Source organism: Chlorocebus sabaeus, chromosome 26 (assembly GCF_047675955.1).
Source record: "Chlorocebus sabaeus isolate Y175 chromosome 26, mChlSab1.0.hap1, whole genome shotgun sequence".
In the NCBI taxonomy this organism is placed as follows: domain Eukaryota; kingdom Metazoa; phylum Chordata; class Mammalia; order Primates; family Cercopithecidae; genus Chlorocebus; species Chlorocebus sabaeus.
This window is the reverse complement of record NC_132929.1, coordinates 34,178,842-34,193,246: the sequence shown is the minus strand read 5'-3', so window position 1 is coordinate 34,193,246 and position 14,405 is coordinate 34,178,842. Positions and strand designations below refer to the sequence as shown.

Below are 14,405 nucleotides of genomic sequence, written 5' to 3'. Positions count from 1 at the left end.
GATGAAGTACAAAATGATAAAAATATTTAAGTGGAAATATGGCTTTTCTTTTAAATTTTTATAGTGCCCTAAAGACGTATTGGAACAATCATAATTCAGTTTTAAATTTATTTTGAAAATTTCAAGCCTGCGGAAAGGTTGCAAGAATAGTACGGTGAAATAATTCTTCTTCTTCTTCTTCTTTTTTTTTTTTTTTTAAAAGACAGAGTCCCACTGTGTCACCCAGGCTGGAGTGCCGTGGCACAATCTCAGCTCACTGCAACTTCCCCCTCCCGGGTTCAGGCAGTTCTCCTGCCCGAGTAGCTGGGATTACAGGTGTGCAACACCACACGCAGCTAATTTTTGTATTTTTAGTAGAGATAGGGTTTCACCATGTTGGCCAGGCTGCTCTCAAAGTCCTGACCTCAAGTGATCCACCTGCCTCGGCCTCCCGAAGTGCTGGGATTACAGGCATGAGCCACCGCGCTGAGCAATGGTGAATTCTTGATAGATTAATCAATCATTAACCTTTTGCCTCATTTGCTTTCTATCTCTTCCTTCCTTCCCACCCGTATTCTCTTTTTCCTTCTTTCTTCCACTCCCTCTTTTTTTTTTTTTTTTTTTAAACTTTCTTGACATAATTATTTTCTTTTTTTACAAATACATTGTATGTTGTATCTCAGGACATGTACTCATGTGCCTCACTGCTTTTTGTAGAAGTGACTTTCTCAGAATCTTCTTGAGGATATTTTGTTCAACTTTCATTTAACTTAAAATCATAAGATTTCTTTTTAAAAGATGAGAGGATGTACACTTTGACTCAGTGTAAATATTGATACATTCAAATTGAAAGGAAATGTAAATATTTGTTTTCCTAAATTAATGGGAACAAAATTTGGGGGACATTTTGATTATGAAGAACATTTTGTGAAGATTGTGCACTCAGTCCTGGAAGTTTCTTTTTGAGTGTCATTAAAACTTTTATTTGAAGTGACTTCTTAGTCTTGGACCAAAGAAACTTTCGCGTATGTGATACGTTTGAGTACCAGTTCTATTTTAGATTAAAATATAAAATGTTTTCATTTAATATAGCATACATTACCTTTTTAGAGGATAAGGGGAAATAGATGCTAACTTAACCATTTTTTTGTTCTGGATTAGGAAGCTCTGGAGGAATATGTGAAAAAAGTAAACTCTATTCAGATGGTAAGAAGAAGTCCTTAAACACTGGAATTATTACTGTTCAGAACTATGGGTCTCATGTACCTCCCAAAGTCTCTCACATTACTTTTGCTCATGAAGTTGGACACAACTTTGGATCCCCAGTAAGTATTGTCTAATTATTAGCTTAAAAAATAATTATTAGTCTGAGTTTTGTGTTGAGTGATTTATTTTACATTTACAGTGAAAACAAATTTACTTACGAGTGTTTAGTTTTTATGTCAGAGCACGGTAATGTATTTGACCATACTGAAAGGGAGGAAGATAGAATGTTTGTGATTAAAATAAGAAAAGTAAGCATAACAATGCCAGAATTCTGTGAAGGCAAGGAATTTCATCTGGCTTATTCAGACAAAATAAAATCTGTATCTCCTGGCCCTAGAACAATGCCTGGTACCTAATGTACTCAAATATCTTTTGAATGAGAATCATTATTCATTGTTTAAAAGTGCATTTTGAATATTCAGCAAATTGTGAGAAATTTTTTTTTTTGTTTCTGTTAAAGCATTTTTAGGGAATGAGATATTTTAAAATCTTTACTGTGGAATGAGATTGATATTTTAAAGTCTTTTATCTACTGTGGAATGAGATTGATATTTTAAAATCTTTTATTAGAAAATTCTAATATACTCAAAAGTAGAACAAATAGTGCAACAAAGCCTTACATGGCCATGATTTAGAAAAAGGATCAGCAAACATTTTCTGTAAAGGGCCTGCTAGTAAACATTTTAGGAGTCAGGGGCAGCATTTGGTTTCTGTTGTACGGTCTTTGTTGCTTTTACAATTTGTTAAATGTGGAAAAGCCATTCTTAGTTAAGCCATATAAAAACAGGCTGCTGGCTACTTTGTCAACCCCTAATTCAGAGCCAATAATTGTGAAGATTTTGCCATAACTTCTATCTGTATTTCTTTCTTTTTCTTTGCCATTTAAAGGAACTCTGTTTATCCTTACATATTTCGGTATATATTCCTGAAAAAATAGACATTTTCTAATATAACCGCAATGTGGTTATTATACCTAACAAAATTAACAACAATCTTTGATATTATCTAATACCCAGTCCATTATATTGATCTTTTAAGTGATCTTAAATATCAGTACAACACAGAAATATTAAATACTGAATGATATTCTCTCTTTGTGATTTTGGTAGAGCTTATTAAAGATAACATTTTGGAAATATACACTTGAGAACTGTATAGAAATTCATTTTACTTTCACCTTATCACTTGCAAAAGTGCAAGTTTTTATGATTTTTAAAAGTAAGTCATCTACTTGTAGCTTAAAATCCCCAAATGCACTTCTCTCATTTTTCCCATGTTTGTAAAATAGGTGCCATCTCACTAAGTTGCAAGTCTGTCTGTCTTCTACGTCCCAATCAGAAATTGATAGATTATTATTAATGTTCTTGTATAAGGTATTTAAAATGTGCTTAATCTCTGTAACTCTTGACTGCTTTTGTGATCTGTTCTAAAAAGAGTACTTGGAATTTTAGAGATGAGCAGAGAATTATTGTTCATAGTTGATTTGCATTTTCAAGAGCAAGTCATCTTAGTTCCAGGCCTTACCAGGTGAATTTTAGTGCCCTTCCAGCTGCTTGTCTGGCCTGTAGTCCCAGGTCACTCATTTTAATGTGCATATATATCACCTGAGAATCTTAAAACACAGATTCTTTTTTCATAGGTCTTTGATGGGGCCTGAGTTTCTGTATTTCTAACATGCTCCCAGACAATGCTGCTGCTGCTGGTACTCATCTGTGAACTGCACTTGTAGTAGGGAATCTAGACCTTTCTCTTTTCACTTCTTGTCTAGTCTCCTTCCTACCTAACTGCCAGTGAGATGTTTTTATTACATTAATGTTATATTATTGTTCAATGGAGAAATTGGTTCACATTCTTTGCCTACCACGCTCAATTATACCTCATTTTTTTGCACATGTTGTTAATTCTGCCATCTGTATCCATAGTAGATGGTTGTCTTCATCTGTTTTGTGTTATAGGGGAATATCTGATGGTAGGTAATTTATAAAGAAAAGAGGTTTATTTGGCTCATGATTCTGTAGGCTGTACAAAAAGCATGGTGCTGGCATCTGCTCCCTTCTGGTAAGGGCCTTAGGCTGCTTCCACTTATGATGGAGGTAAACAGGTGCTGCCATGTGCAGAGATCACATGGCAAGAGTGGGGGCAGTGGGAGCGTGGGGTCGGGGAGAGAGGGGGTACTAGACCTTTAACAGCCAGCTCTTGCAGGAACTAAGAGAGTGAGAATGTACTCACGCACCCACCTCCAACCCTTCGGGAAGAGCGTTAATCTATTCATGAGGGATCTGCCCCCATGACCCAGGCCTCTCTTGTTAGGCCCCACCAACAACATTGGGATCAAATTTGGGGGGACAGACATCCAAATTATACAATGCTTAATAAATATTTGTTGAATAACTTAATAGTAAGATCAGCCAGAATCATAAACACCTGAACCTGTCTCCCTTAACATCTTTATCTGAAATCTCTCTCTCTCTTATCCATTTGTACTAATGTCAATGTTACTTTTTCTGAGCGGTTCACATTATTTCTTATATTTATTTATCCTATCTGAAATATTTATTGTGCACCTATTATAAACTGCTTTATAAACTTTGTTGTGGAAAGTTTTAATCACAAATGAGACAAAGTTCCTGTCTCTTAGGGTGAAAATTCTAATATGTACCTACTCTCACCAGATTCACCTTTGTGTAAATACAGTGCTAATAATACCACTTCTGCTTACAAACTTCTACTACTTTCTAATATTGCTGATACAATTTCCTTATCTTAATGTTTAGGGTGTTTGATGATTTGGGGTTTAAGAATATTTCTAGTGTTATCTCCCCTCATCTCTCAAATTAAGTAATTCACAGACCTTTAAAACTTTCCTCCACTAGGAAGTCAGTTCCTTCCCATGTCTGCCTATTGAAATCTTGATCCATGTTGTTATATGATGTAAATGAATATGGCCCTTTATAAAAATTAAAATATAACCATTGTAGTTTTATTTATAATACCAAAAAGTTTTAAGCAGCCTAGATGGCCCTACAGTATGAAAATACCATGGAATGTTCTGCAGTCATTTAAATATCAAGTTTTGCAGTGCTCATTTTATACTGTTAAGCTGAAAGAAAGGTGTGTATAACTGTACACCTGGAGGGTGGCTGTGGTGATTCACACCTGTCATCCTAGCACTTTGGGAGTCCGAGGCGGGCAGATTGCCTGAGCCCAGGAGTTCGTGACCAGCCTGGGCAACATGGCGAAACCCCGTCTCTACCAAAAATACATACAAAAACCATTAGCTGGGTGTCGTGGCCTTTACCTGTAGTCCCAGCTACTTGAGAAGCTAAGGTGGGGGAGGATGATTTGAGTCCAGAAGGCCAAGGTTACAGTGAGCCAGGATCACGCCACTGCACTCCAGCCTGGGGGACAGAGTGAGACTCTTGTCTCAAAAAAAAAAAGTTATAACTGTACACATGGTATAGTCCAAACTTTATATTAAAATATGATATAGCTCGATATAAGTCAGATAGGAAATATATCAAAAATTTAATAGTTATCGTGCATGGTAGATTATGATTGAGGTTTTTTTATGCATTTTTTTGTTTTCTTAATTTTCTTTCTTATAGTTAGAAAAATTTTTCTGTTTTCTTGTCAAACAGATTATAGTTTCTTTGTGAAACCTTTCTCTTGATTTGAACTCTCAAAACTTGTGCGGGTCCAGTCAAGATGGCCTTTATGTTCTATTTTATGTTTTGCTTATTCATGTGCTTGTTTTATTCGTTATCTGAGGATGGCAAATAGCTGGCATGCTTGCTTACAATCTGTTCTCCCTTTTATTCCTGTTAATGATGATCTATTACAATATCCCCTGGCCTAGTAAAATAATATTTGACTAGCAATGTCTGTAATGGATTTATGCAGCAGCAGTCAGACTAAGCAGATATGTCAAGATTTGCTATCCTTTAAAAATAGAATGTAAATGCCTTGAAGGCTAGGGATAATACTTTTCTCATCTTTATATTTTTATATATTAGTGCCTCCTTTTATAGCACTGGACATTCATTAATATTTACGGAATTGAAAAGTGGCAAGATATTCTGTGATGACCTCAAGAGTTATACAGAGTTGGGATTTTTTTCTTTCCTTCCTAAAACTCTAATGCTGAGAATAATTCTAGTGCTATACCTTTTTCAGAAACTGCATTATGTTTTTAGGGTGAAAACATAAAGCAAGATAATTTTGGTGAACAGTATAGAGTTGTTAAATGCTGAATCTAGATTCAGGAGAAAGGCAAGAGGTATCAGGAAGAATAAAGGTGATAGTAGAGGACAGGTTTTTTAATTTAACAGTTGCCTTAGAAGAGGGAATAGAAAATGAAAGTAACTTAGTTGGGCTCTAGGAAAAAGCAGAACGCCCTTGGGTAGTCTTTTTCTATCTTGAGAGTGGAGTTGTTGGGTATTTAAAACAAGATTTTAATTAAATAGCACTATTACTCTAGTGTCCAGTGTTTTTTGCTCCTTCTGATGTGTTCTAGTTGTTTGAGGGGCATTGTGAGGGTTTTTTGTTTTAGTGCATATCCCCCAGGATGGCGGGGGCTGCTGGGATCTGGTAGTAGTGTTCTGTTGCTTGATCTCATAAGCATTACTTTGAGAATATTCAGGGAGGTATGCTTTGGTATTTTTCTTTTCTTTCTTTTCTTTACTTTTTTTTGAGACAGAGTCCCGCTCTGTTGCCCAGGCTGGAGTGCAGTGGCGCGATCTGGGCTCACTGCAAGCTCCGCCTCCCGGGTTCACGCCATTCTCCTGCCTCAGCCTCCCGAGTAGCTGGGACTGCAGGCGCCCGCCATCACGCCCGACTAATTTTTTGTATTTTTAGTAGAGATGGGGTTTCACCGTGTTAGCCAGGATGGTCTCAATCTCCTGACCTCGTGATCCGCCCGCCTTGGTCTCCCAAAGTGCTGGGATTACAGATGTGAGCCACCGCACCCGGCCTATTTTACTCTATGTATCTGACACTTCAATAAAATTTATCAAAACCAAACACCACTTATGTGCATTTATATGTTACATATACACAGAACTCTGTTTCCTGTTTATTCGGCAAAGCACTATTTTGGTTTTATCTCTAGGCTTTTACCATTTTTCATTTAAAAATATGTCATTGTGTTTCTGTTCCTAGTCAGCATTTTTGCTTATCTTTCTTATGTACTGGCTATTGAGTTAGCTGTCTTAGATTCCTGTTCTGTGTATATTTAGCCCCATGCCAGTCTCTTGATTCTTTGTCTTTCCCCACCTCTATCTTCTCTGAACTAGTCATAACATGTAATTTAACATATATGTTAGAGATATTTAGTAGTTTTAAAGTAGTTTATTTTACTGTTACTGGTTTTAAGAGTAAGTGAGCTTATTTTTAATACTTTTATGACTGTCTGTCCTCAATTCTAGTCACTGCTTCCAAAGTTATAAATTGTTGTGGCTAGACCTCCACTGATTTTCCTTCTTTTCTAAGACAGTGACCCCTAAAAGAGCAAATTCTTTTCCTACTCAAGGTGTAAAACAATTGTAAGATTCTTTTTAAAGGAGAGTCCACAAGCTTCCATTGTTTTCCTGATGAGAACATTACATTTAATCAGTTGACCTGAAAACCTTATTTTACTTCCTGTTTATGTAACTTTATATTCTTTTTGACAGCATGATTCTGGAACAGAGTGCACACCAGGAGAATCTAAGAATTTGGGGCAAAAAGAAAATGGCAATTACATCATGTATGCAAGAGCAACATCTGGGGACAAACTTAACAACAATAAATTCTCACTCTGTAGTATTAGAAATATAAGCCAGGTTCTTGAGAAGAAGAGAAACAACTGTTTTGTTGGTATGTATATTTTCCTAACATTTTGTTATGAACATTTTCAAACATTCAGACAACTTGAAATAATTCTACAGTGATTACTGACATACCCACCACCTGCATTTTACTATTGCTAACACTTTGCTGTATTTCCTTTATCTCGTTATTTCTTAATCTTGCCATGTCTCAATTCATGATTTATTGCAATTTAAAGTAAGTTGCAGCCATCAGTATGCTTCACACTTAAAAACATTTTAGTCTACAAATCATTAACTAGAGTTCAATAGTGTTTATGGTTCTTTTTCTGTTTTCTACGTAAATGAAATGCACAAATTTTAAGTTCATCATTTGATGAATTTTGACAGAGGCATTTACCTGTGTAAACTACCTATCAAGATACAGGACGTTTCTGTCACCCCAGAACTTTCTTTTATCACCCTTCCCAATCAAGCTGTGTCCCAACACACCCTCAGAGGCAACCGCTATCTGATTTATTTCACTATACATTGGCTTTGTCTTCATATAAGTGGAATTACACAGTTTGTACCCTTTTGTGGAAGGCTGTTTAACTCAGCATACAGCTCTGAGATTCATCATTAGTATTTTACTCCTTTTTATTGCTGAGTAGTATTACATTGTATGAGTATGTCCTAGTTTGTACATTTACTCTCCTATAATGAATACCTTGGATTTGGGATAATGTGAATAAAGTAACTACGAGAGTATTTCTTATTTTAGCAAAATATATATAACATAAAATTTGCCATTTTAAACTGATTTTAAATGTACAGTACTGTGACATTAATTATATATACAGTGTTGAATGTGAATGTAATCAGTTACATTCACTATTCATTTGCAAACTTTTTCATCATCCCAAACAGAAATTCTATAACCATTAAGCAGTAATGCTCTCTCTTCCCCTCAGCCCCTGGTAATCTCTAATCCACTTTCTGTCTTTATGAATTAGCCTATTTTGGGTATGTAAGTGAGGACATACAATATTTGTTCTTTTGTGCCTGTCTTATTTCACTTAACATAATATTTTCAAGGTTTATCTGTGTTGTAGCATGTATCAGAGTTCCATTCCTTTTTATGGCTGAATAATATTCCATTGTATGTATAGACCAGATTTTGTTCTTCCAATAATCTGTTATGTCTTTCTTGTGGCATTGAACATATTCTAAATATTTACTTTGTATTAGGGGTTTTTTTGTGTGTGTCCTTGTCCTATTTCACATAGGTTTCTTTAGGGGAAACACTGAGGCCTATTCATCTTTGTACATTAAGAGCACTTAAAGAGGGGTTAAACATGTGACAGCAAAGGAGAAAGAATTGAGGAAGATTTCCAGATAAACATGGGATTTTGTTTTTAATTGCAATTTTATTGAGACGATTATAGATTCACATACAGTTCATAAGAAATAATACATTCTCTGTACCCTTCACTCAGTCTCTCAGTTCCCTCCAATGGTAATGCCTTGCAAGACTCTAGTACAATATCATGACCAGGATGTTGAGATTCAGAAAATCCATAGATCTTATTCCAATTTCCCTAGTTTTTTTGTTCTCATTTCTCTTCGTGTATATTTAGTTCTATACAATTTTATTACATGTGTAGATTTATGTATCCACCGTCACAGTCAAGAGTCAGAACAGTTGTGTCATTATAAGGATCCCTCATTGTTTTATAACCATGCTTACCTCCCTTCTGTTGTTCCTTCGTCCGCCTACTACCCTGTTCTCCATATGTAAAATTGTGTCACTTCAAAAAAAAGTTATATAAATAAAATCAGATAGTATACAACCTTTTGGAATTGCCTTTTTTCACTCAGCATAATTCCCTGGGGATTCATCTAAATTGTTGCTTTATCAATAGTTCGTTCTGTTTTATTTCAGAGTAGTATTCCATGGTATGTATGTACTGCAGTTTGTTTAACCATCCATTTGAAAGACATCTGGGCTGTTTCCAGTGTTTGGCTATTATGAATAAAGCAGCTATAAACATTCATGTATAGGTTTTTTGTATAAATATAAGTTTTTACTTTGAGATAAATGCTCCCAAATCCAGTTATTGGACCATATAGCAATTGCTTGTTTTGCTTTGTACAAAACTGCCAAACTCTTTTCCAGGGTGGCCATACTATTTTATGTTCTCACCAGCACTGCACAAATGTTCAGTTTCTCTGCATCTTCACAACCATTTGATGTTTTCACAGTTTTTTATTTTAGCTGTTCTGATGGGCGTGTTGTGATATCTCATGGTTTTAATTTGCATTTCTCTGGTGGCTAATGATGCTGAACATCTTTTCATGTGCTTATTGGCCATTTGTAGATCATCTTTGATGAAATGTCTGTCCACATTTTTTGGTCATTTCTAGTGGGACTTTTTTCTTTTCTTGGGAGTATTGAGAGTTCTTGATACAGTCTAGATACTAGTCCTCTGTCAGATACTGGTTTCCAAATATTTCCTCCCTGTCTGTAGCTTGTCTTTTCACCCTTTTCACAGTTCTTTCTTGAGCAAAAGTTTAAAATTTTGATAATGTCCCAGTAATCAGTTTTTTATTGCATTGATTGCCCTTATCTTTTAAAGCCTTCTTTTTCTAAGAGCAGATTGAAATTCCATTGATGTTATAATTTGTTACTGTTATTATCAGTGGTTGTTTTTCTAATGCTTCTTAATGTACAGGTACATTAAGATTCTTCATTTGTAAACTGGATTTTCACAGTAAACCTTCTGCTATAAGTTGACTTTTAAAAATGTACATATTGCTTTGTAGGTATTAACAGGAAAGAAAATTTTTTCTTAAATTATAACAAAATGTGTACCTATTATAATTTTTGCATTTAAACAGTATTTTTAGGCCAGGCAGGGTGGCTCATGCCTGTAATCCCAGCACTTTGGGAGGCCAAGAGAGGCAGATTGCTTGAGGCCAGGAGTTTGAAACCAGCCTGGCCAACATAGCGAAACCCTGTCTCTACAAAAAATAAAAAGATAAGCGAGGTGTGGTGGCGTGCGCCTGTAGTCCCAGCTACTCGGGAGGCTGAGGCACAAAAATTGCTTGAACCCAGGAGTTGGAGGTTGCAGTGAGCTAAGATTGTGCCACTGCACTTTAGCCTGGGCAACAGAGCGAGACTCTATCTCAAACAAACAAATAGTACCTTCACTGTTGTTTAAACTGTTAGCAAATAACTAACTTGAAGTACTAATTTTATATGAAATAAAAATTAACGTGTAGTAAATAATGTGTCTAACATTTTCTGACTTCATTATTTTTCTTCTAAATTACATGTCATGTGAATTATAAAATTGTTACTAGACTTATAAAAATCATTATTTACCTAGTATATGTGTGCAGATGCATGCTTCTAGTTTTTTTTGTTTTTGTTTTGCTTTTTTTTTGAGACAGAGTCTCACCCTCTCACCAGGCTGGAGTGCAGTGGCACCATCTCGGCTCACTGCAACGTCCACCTCCCAGATTCAAGCAATTCTCCTGCCTCAGCCTCCCAAGTAGCTGGAACTACAGGCGCGCACCACCACGCCCAGCTGATTTTTTTGTATTTTTAATAGAGACAGGATTTCACCATGTTGGCCAGGATGGTCTCGATCTCTTGACCTTGTGATCCGCCTGCCTCGGCCTCCCAAAGTGCTGGCATTATAGATGTGAGCCACCTCACCTGGCCTTTTTTTTTTTTTAATTTTACTTTAAGTTCCAGGATACAAGTGCAGAATGTGTAGGTTTGTTACATGGGTATACGTGTGCCATGGTGGTTTACTGCACCTATCAACCTGTCATCTAGGTTTTAAGCCCTACATGCATTAGCTGTTTGTCCTAATGCACTCCCTCCCGTTACCCCCTACCCCTGGACTGGCCTTGGTATGTGGTGTTCCCCTCCCTGTGTCCATATGTTCTCATTGTTCAACTCCCACTTATGAGTGAGAACATGTAGTGTTTGGTTTTCTCTTCCTGTGTTAATTTGCTGAGGATAATGGCTTCCAGCTTCATCCATGTCACTGCAAAGGACATGATCTCATTCCTTTTTATGGCTGTGTAGTGTTCCATGGTGTATGTGTATCACATTTTCTTTATCCAGTGTATCATTGATGGGCATTTGGGTTGGTTCCATGTGTTTGCTATTATAAATAGTGCATGCTTCTAGTTTTTGAGAACAAAAGAGATGGCTTAAAGTGAAACAGAGGTGAAGCTTCAATAACCTCCAGGATTTTTAAAAATAGTTGATGTGGTTAAGAATGAACTTTCTGCTTTCACCTAGGTCAGTTTGGCTCTGGAGAGCAGGGGCCTCCACAGCAACATCCCTGGGGGCCCTGAAATCGAGGTTCAGCTCCTCTGTGCCCTTAGGGTCTGGGTTCTCAGCCCTGTTGCCAAGTGGCTTTGTCCCAGCTCCTTTCTTCTGGGCCGGTGTGAGGGCATATGTTCATGCCAAGCTTCTGTTTTATATTGCAGATATAAATAAAGGAAGATAATTTACCATAAAGAAATAATTCTCTGAATATAAAGCCAGTCTTTCTAGAACATTTTTGATTTAAATGGGCCTCATGTGGGGTTGTATGGGTTCCTGTGTTGAGATGTATGTGTTCCCTTCTACTTATTCAATTCTCAACTTAAAGCCTGTACAATGACTGTTTTCCACGTCGATTTGGTGTAGTAGAAAGAAAAGAGCACCAGATTGTAGACCTAGAAAATCCTAGGTTTTTGCCTATACTGGGGTATATGGTCTCTAGCACGTTACATACTCCTTGGAAGTTAGTTTTATTTCCTAGAATATTTAAGGCATTTGATTTTTATCATTCTTTGCAGTTGCCAAAGCTCTTTGATTTTATGATCTTACAAAGAGGAGCATTTCTATTCCAATTTTAAATTCCATTGACAAAAATCAAAGAACTTTAGAAGACTGCTGAAGAAATTTTCTAAAATTATTCACTATGCTTAGATGAGACTGTCTAATCTTAATCAACCAAGATCTGGCTCAATACCATTAAGGTCTGTGAGAATACAGAAGATATAAATAATACATGTTTTTTCCCTTAAGGAGCTTGGTTTAGTTCAGCAGCAAAACTAATGTACATTAAAAAAAAAAAACCTACTGATTGTATTACAATCAGCTAAATAGAATGTGGAACATTTCAGAGACAAAATCACCCAACTTCTTTAACAGATCAATGGTGTAAAAATAAATAAAAATGGGGAAATCTATTATACGTTAAAAGAACATAAGAGACCTCTCAGAAAGCAACCATGAGGGGAGGAGATGGGGTTAGGGGAACCTTGTTTGAAACTTGATTCACAGCAACAAATTGTAAAGAGACAGTTGAGGAAAACTGCACATGACTTGGCTGTTAGATGTTATTAAGTATGTTGTTAATTTTGTTAGATATGATCATGATTATTATGGTTAGGTTTAAATAAGAAAAAAAACTTTATGTCTTAGTGATACATCCTGAAGTATTTACAGGGACAATAGTATGTTAGGACAATAATATGTTTTAAAATACTGCAGAAAAAAATTATGGTAGTAAATGAGATAAGAAGAGCATATTGTTGATAATTGTTAAAGATGAGTGACTGGTGCATGGGAGTTCATTGTACATATTCTTTTAGTACATTTAGGTATGTTTGAAATTTTCTGTTGCAAAAACAGGCTTAATTTTTTTTTTCCTGGTTAGTGAAGCCCTAACTTGATTTGTATTTGTGTGATATAAATAGTACAGTCAATAAAGCTCAATGTAGCATGGCCTAAGTTGCAAGTTACACTTCTAGAAGGGACCCTCTGTCAAATCCCCTCACTGTACAGATTAAGAAACTGAAGGCCCCAAAAGGCAAGTGACTTGCCCAAGATCACATTGCTAGTTAGTAGCAGACCCCCTGTTAGAATTAGGTCTCGTGATTTCCGGATTTCCTAGTTTGTTCTACTTACTCATCAAAGTTTTCCTTTATTCCTTTGTTATGATGATCTAAAGAATTTGTGAATTTTAAATAAAATTAATGTGTGCATGCAATTGTTTACCTTGTCTTGTTTATTTTCCTCAGAATCTGGGCAACCTATTTGTGGAAATGGAATGGTAGAACAAGGTGAAGAATGTGATTGTGGCTATAGTGACCAGTGTAAAGATGAATGCTGCTTCGATGCAAATCAGCCAGAGGGAAGAAAATGCAAACTGAAACCTGGGAAACAGTGCAGGTACCTTGCTAATTTCAGTGATGTTAACGTTCTTGTACAGTTACCTGAATGCAGTTGTGACAAATTTAAAATTGAGATGCATATGGTTTTGAAACTTTGCTTTTATTTGTTTTCTTTTTCTGAAATAGTGTTGGTTAGTGCTCTGTTATTGGCAGATTGAACTACTTTTCTTTTTCTTTTTCTTTTATTTGAGATAGGGTCTCACTCTGTTGCCAGGCTGGAGTGCAGTGGCGTGATGTCGGCTCACTGCAGCTTCCACCTCCCGGGCTCAATTGATCCTCCCACCTCAGCCTCCTGAGTAGCTGAGACTATAGGCATGTGCTGCCACACCCAGCTAATTTTTGTATTTTTTTGTAGACAGAGTTATGCCATTTGCCCAGGCTTGTTTGGACTACTTTTAATAGTAATTTGTGTAGTGAGTATTAACAAAAGGATATACTAAAAGGACATACTAAAAAGAATCCTAAAAAATACATATTCTTTAGTTACTTATTGTGAAAATGTAACTATCTTCCATATTTTTAAAATCTTTAAATATTTGGTTAATGTGGAATCCATTTACTTTTCTAACTTGGCGAAATATAACTATTTCACTTGTCAAATTTACTTTGGTAGCAGTGTAAGCAATTGTTTGTACAAGACTTTTTTTTTTTTTTGAGATAGAGTCTCAAAAAAGCCTGTCGCCCAGGCTGGAGTGCAGTGGCATGATTTCAGCTCACTGCAACCTCTGCCTCCCAGGTTCAAGCATTTCTCCTGCCTCAGCCTCCTGAGTAGCTGGGACTACAGGTGTGTGCCACCATGCCTGGCTAATTTTTTGTATTTTTAGTAGAGTTGGGGTTTCACTATGTTGGCCAAGTTGGTCTCGGACTCCTGACCTTCAAGTGATCTGCCTGCCCTCGCCTCCCGAAGTGCTGGGATTAAAGGTGTGAGCCACTGCACCTGGCCACTTCAGTATGTTTTAAACGGCTGGTCTGTATATCCTAGTTTGATTTTAGCATGAAAATGTGAGGGAAAGTAATAAATTAACAAATGTGTGATGCAACTGAAAAAATACTGATAAATTGCCTAATATTAAATCCATTTTCCGTTGTAGCCTTTTACTAAAGGTAAATAGGGCAAGAATGTGGAAT

The 14,405-nt window shown here is 36.4% G+C and overlaps 1 protein-coding gene across 1 annotated transcript in view; it reads left to right on the top strand.

The window, feature by feature from the left end:
- Positions 1 to 14,405, top strand: part of ADAM10 (ADAM metallopeptidase domain 10) — a 151,506-nt gene that overhangs the window by 112,001 nt on the left and 25,100 nt on the right. The window contains exons 9-11 of the mRNA XM_008016455.3: positions 1,141 to 1,304; positions 6,915 to 7,098; positions 13,125 to 13,275. Coding sequence (XP_008014646.2) covers positions 1,141 to 1,304; positions 6,915 to 7,098; positions 13,125 to 13,275 — 499 coding nt within the window. The remainder of the gene's footprint in view (positions 1 to 1,140; positions 1,305 to 6,914; positions 7,099 to 13,124; positions 13,276 to 14,405) is intronic.